This window comes from Athene cunicularia (assembly GCF_003259725.1).
Source record: "Athene cunicularia isolate RWA chromosome 1 unlocalized genomic scaffold, athCun1 chr1_part2, whole genome shotgun sequence".
Taxonomy (NCBI): domain Eukaryota; kingdom Metazoa; phylum Chordata; class Aves; order Strigiformes; family Strigidae; genus Athene; species Athene cunicularia.
The window spans coordinates 44,106,294-44,115,449 of record NW_020799092.1 but is presented as its reverse complement, the minus strand read 5'-3'; the positions used below and the strand labels follow the sequence as shown (position 1 = coordinate 44,115,449).

The window sequence follows — 9,156 nt, the reverse complement described above, 5'->3', positions numbered from 1 at the left end:
CCCGGCCCCGGCGGCGGGAGGCTCGGCCGGGCGGGGGAGGACGGGGGTTGCTCCCCGGGGCCTGTGCGGGCTACAAATAGCAGCTAGGCAAACGTCTTTCAAAACGTGTCACCTTTGGTTTTCTTTCTGATTCGTTTGTGTTTTTAAAGGGTGTTACCATTGTGAAGCCGATCGTGTATGGAAACGTCGCACGGTATTTTGGGAAGAAAAGAGAAGAAGATGGTCACACTCACCAATGGACGGTTTACGTCAAGCCTTACAGAAACGAGGTGAGGCGTTAAACGTGCCGGGGGTCGCCGGCCCTCACCGTGGGTCAAGGAGAGACACAACCGGTCGCATTGCGCCCGGGACTGCAGGGCCGGGGGAGCGGGGCGGGGGGCGCAGCTCCTTGTCCCGGCTGCTGGAGCCAAGCAGCACGCTGGGGCCGTCAGTTCGGGTTTGAAAAAGCCGAGCTTTGAGGACAGGGCAGAAGGACGTTTAGGCCTAAGGGCAAAAAGGGTATAGGCTGGGGGAGAGTTCCAAAAAGGAAGAAGAGAGGGAAGACTTTTCCTTTTAGCATTTCGGAACGATCTTTCCAGGCTAGGGGAAAACTGGAGCGCATTCATGGGGACAAATACTGATAGACCTGCGTACCAATACTAATTCTTGGATTTACCATCTTGCTTTCCTACTGTGCTTAAAGTCTGAAGAAATACCATGTTTATGTCGGAAGAAATTATAGGCCTGTAGGATGGACTAGCAAACAGTGTTTTGGTGCACTGTGTAAATAGAAATAACGTCTCTATTTTAGGACATGTCTGCCTATGTGAAGAAAATTCAGTTCAAGTTGCATGAAAGCTACGGGAATCCTTTAAGAGGTGGGTTTTGCATTTGATCATATGTTCCTAGAACTGGGATTTTGATTAGTTCCACTGAAGCTTTATCACCCCTCTTAACATCTCTGTGTTTCCTACTGCAGTTGTTACCAAACCACCGTATGAAATCACCGAAACAGGCTGGGGTGAATTTGAAATAATCATTAAGATATTTTTCATTGATCCAAATGAAAGACCTGTAAGTACATTAAACTTTTAATAATATTTAATTAACTATGGTGGCTTAAAGCTGTGCTGTAGGATATTGCTGATCAAAATAAGTCTCGTCAGCCATGGAAGTAATAAAGCCTATTCTTGTAGGAAATGTATTTAATGCCTGGCCACGTTTTCCTGTTTCTGTGCATTACTACTGGCATTATGTCATTGCTTCTCCTGTGCTTGGCTCTCTGACATTAACTAATACATGACTGCATGTTGCACCTTACCTGGGTTGAGCGCATACTGAGGATTTCTCTTCCATGTAGCTTCCTAATTCTAGGAGATTCGGATAGTTTTATATTTTTTTGTTGTTGGGTTTTTTTTGTCTATTAAATTTGGTCAAAATCAGTCAAAAAGCAACAAAGGTACTATGCTAGCATTAGTCTCTTTCCTAAGAAAACCAGATGAAGACACTTCTCTAGTTAAATAAAGTATTGCAATGAATTTCTTTGTTCTCATCCTGTGTGTTAGACTGTCTTGCAGGTTTGTTTATCCAGGTTTAGGTAGGAAACGATTACAGTATTTTAGTAGAAGGGGATGTTTAGTTCTGGAAGGACCGAGTTCCTTCTGTCACATGAACTACAGCAATCTTCTTGCTTTAGCCATTTTTTTTCCAAATGAGGGGAAAACTGAATTTGATGTTTTTCTTGAATATGTGAAAATTTATATTAGACTAGAAAGGTCTTCCTATGTTGTGGTGCTCAGTAGCATCCTGACTTGTTGTATTAATTTCGTTCACAACTTGACTAATAAGCTGTTGTAAAGTTGGTTGGGTGTTTTTTCTTTGTGGCTGTTCTTGGAAAGCTGTTTTGGTGCCTGTTGTGTTCTTCCTTTCTAGGAAGTACCAACCGGAGTAAGTACTGCGCTCTTCCACGACCATTCATGGGCCCCTTCATGGAAGGGAATAACTGTGGGCTATGTTCCCTTCCCAGGTCATGGTCCGAGTGGTCAACATTCCTCAGGGCTGGACAGAGCTCCAGCTCTTCTCTAGCTCTTGCCATTTGCAGGGCAGTAATGGAAGAGTAACTCCACAGAGAGAAATTTCAGTGAAAAGCTGTTCATGGCCCCCCCCAGTGTTTTTCTTTCACAGGAAGGGGTGATAAGGTCACAGAAAGCACTTTCTAACTGATTAGTCGGGAAAATTGGTTTGAACTAAATTGTCTATTTGGAAACATTTGCAAGAAGGTGGTCTTAGTAGTTTTTATGCACCAATACTAAACCACTTGCCCAGACATTTTTAAAGTGTCAAGAAACCTTTGGGTAGTTGGTGTGTTTAACACTGTGTTAAATTTAAGTAATTCTGTTGAAGTTATATGACATTTATTTTTGCGTTCCTAGAAGATTTTTAAATTCCATACAATTGTTTGGTAGAAATAAATATTGCTTGTTGATATCTAGAAGACTTGTATTTCCCTACAACTGTCAAGCTAATAAAATTCTGTCTTTGTATAGGTAACCTTGTATCACTTGCTGAAGCTTTTTCAGTCCGATACCAATGCCATCCTGGGAAAGAAAACTGTAGTTTCTGAATTCTATGACGAAATGGTATGAAAATTTTTAATGTAGTCCTCACTTTATTTTGAAGAGTATTAGTGATACCATGTATTTTTCTCCTTCATTAGATATTTCAAGACCCTACTGCAATGATGCAGCAGCTGTTAACAACGTCTCGTCAACTCACACTAGGTGCTTATAAGCATGAAACAGAGTGTAAGTTGAAAATATTTTAATTTCAGAAATAAACAGTTGTTGGGTTTGATTTTAGTGGTTTTTATGGGCTGTAACTACAGTGGATTTGGATGGTGCTAAGAAGTGGTATTTTTGCATTAAGTTAACTTCAACTTTTGCAAAGATACTAATACTTAGTGGAAAACTTAAGATTTTCTGATCTGTATGCCTGCTGAAAAAAAAAGGAATTATGACTCACACAGAATGAAGAATGATGGCATGATCTACCCCTGGTTTAACATCTTTGAAATGAGTTAAAACAGAATAAATTGAGGCCACTGTATGTGTGGTACAATTGTGTTCAGCTCATCGGGATGTTAACTTCAAGCAAAGATCACACTTCAAGCACTGGACTATGGAACAGTTAGTACTATTTAAGTTAAGGCAGCAATCCTTTGGGGATAAAGAGTAGTGTCTTGAAAGCTCTTCCTGTCTTTTTCCCTTCTCAGTCTAATTCTTTAACTGTCTGTCATTTCATAACATACTGCTTCAGTATAGCTTAATGTTCTTCTAATCTCTTTAATAGTTCAGAATATTAAGGGAATTAAAGAAATGAAATTACATTGATTCATAAAATATAATTCATTCAGTAATCATTTCTGTTTTGATCATGTGGATTTCATCTCTTCTCAGAAAGCAAATGTAATATTTATTAAGCCCAAATCTTACCTTGTTAGTTACAAACCCTAATGCCATGGTAGTCTGCCTCACCTGGGCTTTGGCTTATCTGCATATTCCCCTGACAACAAAGGTCAGGTATTTTTAGACAGTGAATTCCTGGAGCTAAGAGTGGTTTTGAGTTTGAAGCTCTACAACATTAGTGTTCTGATTTGCCTTATGTCTGTGTGGATGTGTGGACATGTGAACTATTTGTACTTTTTACCTCACTTTAGCCTGTCTTGAGGTGGATTTTTGTTACATTGCATGCTGTTATAGTTTACATGTAGAAAATGTTTAATAATTTGAATCATAAGAAAGTCTTTTCCAAATTTAATCTTTTTCATTTAAAATTTATGAACTGTTTCTCTTGAGAGCAGATAGAAACTTTCAGTTTTTTGTGTGTTTCCTTAAAATGTGTTGCTGAAGCAGATAAAAATTAAGATTTTTTTTTTTTTTTTCCCCCCACTGCCCACGATTAGGTAATGTCTGGGATAGGAAGGGATATCCATGGCCTCCATAGATTTGTTGGTTTACTAACTTGGTCCAAAAGCTTGTGTGTGAACAAATGGGAAAAAAAAAACAACTAAATAAACCATGTTGAGATGTCCTAGCATCAGATATTCATACAAGCAAAGGCGGCAGCACAAAATCTTTCAGATACATAGAATTAAACTCCAGTGGAATTGAAAGTAGAAAGCGGTTACAGTACATGGAAAAGGAGCCACAGGATGGTTGAGGTGCGAAGGCATCTCCAGAGGTCATCCACTCCAACCCCTCTGCCCAGGCAGGGCCACCTAGAGCCAGTTGTTCAGCACCATGCCCATATGGCTTTTGAACATCTCCAAGGATGGAGACTCCACAAACTCTTTGGGCAACCTGTGCCAGTGCTTGGTCACCCTCACAGTGGAAAAACTATTTCCTGATGTTCAGAGGAACCTCCTGTATTTCAGTTTGTGCCCATGACCTCACATCCTGTCACTGGGTGTCACATGTAAATTACTTGTAATTCTCTGTAATCTCTAATCTCGTGTTTATTTGCAGTCACCATGTCAAGGTTTTTTCTCACTTAAAACAACTCTGAAAAATGATTGGGCTGAATGAGGCCTCAAAACAAGCTTTTGGATACCATTTTGACTACAGTCATTGAATCTCTAAGGCTAACAGTAATATTTTTCAGGTCACACACGATCCAAATTACTGTTGCAATTAGGAAAAAGTAATTCCAACTTTACATGGTACTACAATATTTATTTTTATCACCACCACAGTTGCAGATCTTGAAGTAAAAACCAGGGAAAAGCTGGAAGCGGCCAAAAAGAAAACTAGTTTTGAAATTGCTGAGCTTAAAGAAAGACTAAAAGCAAGTCGTGAAACCATCAACTGTTTAAAGAATGAAATCAGAAAACTTGAAGAAGATGATCAGTCTAAAGATATGTGATGAGTGTTGACTTGCTAAAGACCCTATACTGTAAACAGAAGGACTTCAGTCATGGAATTGTATGTGTTCTCTTCAGTTCTGTAACTGAAACTATGTGAATTTTCCTTGCAAGTCATTGAAGTATGTGGCAATTGGCTTCATACATGGAAGAAAAAAGAAAGAATATGTCCTTGTTTTGTAGTTAAAATCTGTGGGTACTTAATGATTTATTTCAAGTAGAAGGTGTCTTGGAGACCAGACTACTTTTTTTTTAAACTGCATTTGAGTGGTGTATGAAAACTTTGTATTGTCTTGTATTAGTTCAGCGTGATTTTACAAAATCCTGGTGTTTACTTTTTTAAACTTGTTTTTTCTACTGCTTGTTTAGAGATGTCTCTTTAAAGCTAAAAATAAAATACATGGGGTTTTATTTTAGCATTTTTTTTGTCTCTGTCCAGTTGTGGTCTTCAAGAACAATTGTAAATAGCATACCCTGATTAAAGGCAGAGGTTGAAATATAATGGTATGCCAGTTGCTTCAGTCTAGTTACAGTGATTTCTGTATGTCATCAGTACAGTGAAGGCACTTTCTAAAAAAGGATTTTAAATAACTTTTCTATCTACAGATAAAAGTTTCTAGCCCCACATCTGCTTTAACATGTATTAGTGCATCAACTATATAAGTTAGGCTCAGAAGCAGGAAATTATTCTGGTCCTGTTCTGTAGAAGTTTAATATTTGTATGGTACTGTGGTCAGTTCATCACATGTAGTCTCTGCTGCTCCTTCCTCCTCATGCTTTTCCCCTGCTCCAGTGTGGGCTCCCTCACATGGGAGACAGTCCTCCACAAACTTCTCCAACATGAGTCCTCCAGGAACAGACTGCTCCACAGGGTCACAGTTCCTGCCAACAAACCTGCTCCAGCATGGGCTCCTCTCCACAGGGCCACAAGTCCTGCCAGGAGCCTGCTCCAGCACAGGCTTCCCAGGGGGTCACAGCCTCCTGTGGGCATCCACCTGCTCCATCGTGGGGTCCTCCCCGGGCTGCAGGTGGATCTCTGCTCCACTGTGGACCTCCATGGGCTGCGGGGGCACAGCTGCCTCACCGGGGTCATCAACACAGGCTGCAGGGGGATCTCTGCTCTGGCGCCTGGAGCACCTCCTGCCCCCCCTTCTTCACTGACCTTGGTGTCTGCAGAGTTGTTGTTCACACATTCTCAGTCTCTCTGCTGCTGTTCCCCCAGTAGTTTTTTTACCAATTCTTTAAATATGTTACCACAAAGGCACTACCCCCATTGTTGATGGGCTCAGCCTTGGCCAGCAGCAGGTCCGTCTTGGAGCTGGCTGGCATTGGCTCTGTCAGACACAGGAAGGTTCTAGCAGCTCCTCACAGAAGCCACCCCTGTAGCCCCTCCACTACCAAAACCTTGCCGAGCAAACCTAATACATATTCTTAAGTAACAAGCAAGTGTTCCCCCTGAAAAATCAGTACGGGATCTTTTGCCTGTAACATTTTTTTTTTCCTTTTGTAGAGGTAAATGAGCATGATAGAGATGGCACTACCGCAGGTTTTGAAAAGACCTGGGCATCTTTTCTACTGTTTCCAGATACTGTGTTGCAGCAAACTCTGCTATAGAGAATCAAACATCCCACATCCTCTCTCCTATAAAAAGTAGTATTATCAGTGCTTTGAGAACAAAACACTCATTTCTTCATATCTGAAAGAACTGATGATTGGATTTTACCATGGCTTTGTAAAGATTTAGAATTACAACACTTTCAACATTTAATATGCAGACGCACATTTTTCATTAAGAAAAATAACTGTTAAAGCATGGCATATTTAGTTTATTACATATACACATAGGTTGAAGAACAGCTTGTACCAGTGGTGTCCATGCAGATCCCTCCTAGCACTGCAGACTCCAAATTTTTCTGGCTGCCTAACTGTTTTGGTTTATTGACTGAGTAGCCAATTTCCCTTTGAGCAGTAGCTGAAGAAGAATGTACTAGCCAATCTCAGTACAGTGGAACGTGCCATTTTCAGAGCTGTGCGCTGAAAATGAGACTTGCGTGGGCCATAGTATATTACACATTTTAAGGTTGAAAGAAGACTTTTCAGCGAAAAGTTAAAAAAAAATTTATATAATTTTATTTTATGATACCTTATTACTCAAAGTGTTTGCTTGGCTGCTTCCTTGTCTTTGACAATCATCAGTGGCAGACTTTTAAGGAAAATATAATAAGGTTAGCATGAAGTGAGTCCTTTCATGTATATTGTCTTAGCTTCTTGCAGATTTATTCCATTTCCTGAGGAGGTTTTTAATGTCCATTTGTGCATGCTGAATGGAAGGAACGATTTTGGTGATACTATGTTGTACGCAACATTATTATCTTCACATTTGTCAGTTAAAATAACACTAATGTAGAGTAACACAGATGGAATATTAAATAGGTTCTGCAAGAGCTGTGACTAACAAGAACAAGTCTGCTGCAACAGCCTTGGACAGACCAAAAAAGAATGGAGTGGTACCTTTTGTATCCAACATTTTCATAGGATCCTAAAGTATTTTTTGTTTACATTTTAAATAACATCCAATAAACAGCCTAGTGTGCAACTTTAAAGAAGCAATGATTCTGACTCCACTGTTAGTAGCCATCAACATGCTAGACGAGTGATGTAATTTTTGTCTGTGGTTAGCATTTTTTTCCCCCCCAGTTTTTATTTCAACTGTTGTGCTCTCTGTAAAGATCATACAAGAGTCGTAAGGTTCCCCTGTCAACACTAAGGCAAGAAAAATGTCCTAACATCTGTCAGTGCTGAGCAGTTGCTCTTGATAGAAACCAGGAGGAATATCTTCTGCTTTGCACCTTATCATGGTCTGTGTTTTCATTAGAAAATACTTTCTTCAGATGCTGAGAAAGCAATTGAGCCCTGTATTAGGCAGCAATTAACATCTGGAAAAAGTCCATGAGAATTAAGCGGTTTAGGATTTTGGCTTCAGAACAAATATGAAAAAACCCCACGTCCCTGCATTTGACAAGTACACCTATGGCTGCCTTCTCTACATGCAACTGCATGGTTCTCAAGTAATAAGAGAGGTTATGTTTGGGCCTATGTGTCCTGCTCTTAAAAGAGGTGTTGATGCAAGCACCTGAGGTAGCATCTGTACACAGTAAATGTATAATACAGTGTTGACCTTCTAATGCATATCATTTTCAAAGTTACTAGAACTGAAATAGAGTGGGGCACCTAAGGACACAATTGCATTTGACCACCGTTGCTTTGAAGAAAAAGAAAAATCCCAGCACTACACTCCGCTTTATTTTTGGCAGCCCTGCAAAGATGTGATTCCAGACAAATAGTTACAGTTGGTGCTTGCCAGGGGTGCTAATTTAAATGCTAGCTATTTATATTGCTGAGACTGCCTTTAGTCTGTGGTTTCATCCTGAGTTATAACTGTGAAACACGGATGTATTTAAATTTGCTTTGCAAAGGAGGGAGGGGGGTGTGTGTGCGAAATCCCTTATTGTGCTATAGGCATAGTTTGGTATCACTGAATTGCAGAGTCATTTGTCCAATTGCCCACACTGAAGCTTTAGTTCCACTTGAAGTAACCCTTTGGTAAGATAAAACATGGTTTATCTTGGTTTATATGCTTACTGTGATCAATTTTACCAATGAGGAACGATTACTTTGGGCATCAAACATGCAAAATGGGTAGTTACTGTCATTGCTGCTTCCCCTATGAAGACTTGGGGGTTTTAAGTATTTTAGCTAAGACACATTAATAGTCACCACAGTAATTTCAGACACTGACTGCTTACTCACTTACTACCCAGTATTATTTATCACTAGTCCTTTATTTACCTAGCTCCATCTCATATATAACTAACTTCTTTCCTTCGCCTTTGGGTTTGGCACACTGCAGTTTACAGGTAGACTGAAGATGTATAAGGCTGTGCCTGGGAGGTTTTTCATCAAACTGCCATTATCTGACAGGAGATGTGTAAATACACCTAATTCAAAGATGTACTTGAAAATTTTTGTGGTTAGCAGAAACGGGACTGGAAAGAACACTAAGTCACCCTGTTTCCTTTCTTTCTAGACAAATGCTGGTTAACACCAACCTAAAGACACTTTTGCTGCTTATGCATTTAATCCATATTAAATACATCTGTGTTTGTTTGCTTCTTAATGGGAATACCAGTTTAAGAACATTTCAGTTTGTTTTCAGACATGCGGTTCTTTTCCAAACACCAGGTGGCAGGTATGTCCAA

The 9,156-nt window shown here is 40.0% G+C and overlaps 1 protein-coding gene across 1 annotated transcript; it reads left to right on the top strand.

Annotated features, from left to right (window-relative positions):
- The first annotated feature begins 7 nt into the window (after positions 1–7).
- YEATS4 (YEATS domain containing 4) lies at positions 8–5,314 on the top strand. The gene is made up of 6 exons (XM_026867948.1): positions 8–269; positions 791–857; positions 959–1,053; positions 2,526–2,618; positions 2,696–2,783; positions 4,730–5,314. The coding sequence occupies exons 2-6, from the start codon at positions 794–796 to the stop codon at positions 4,897–4,899; spliced, it is 510 nt and encodes a 169-aa protein (XP_026723749.1). The 5' UTR covers positions 8–269; positions 791–793; the 3' UTR covers positions 4,900–5,314.
- The last annotated feature ends 3,842 nt before the right edge of the window (positions 5,315–9,156 follow it).

Bases quoted from the DNA above. Each gene is read 5' to 3' on its own strand.
- YEATS4 (XM_026867948.1), top strand. From the start codon at position 794: ATGTCTGCCTATGTGAAGAAAATTCAGTTCAAGTTGCATGAAAGCTAC. The intron at 858-958 runs GTGGGTTTTGCA...TTCCTACTGCAG, and splicing joins CTACGGGAATCCTTTAAGAG to TTGTTACCAAACCACCGTAT. The intron at 2,619-2,695 runs GTATGAAAATTT...CTCCTTCATTAG, and splicing joins CTGAATTCTATGACGAAATG to ATATTTCAAGACCCTACTGC.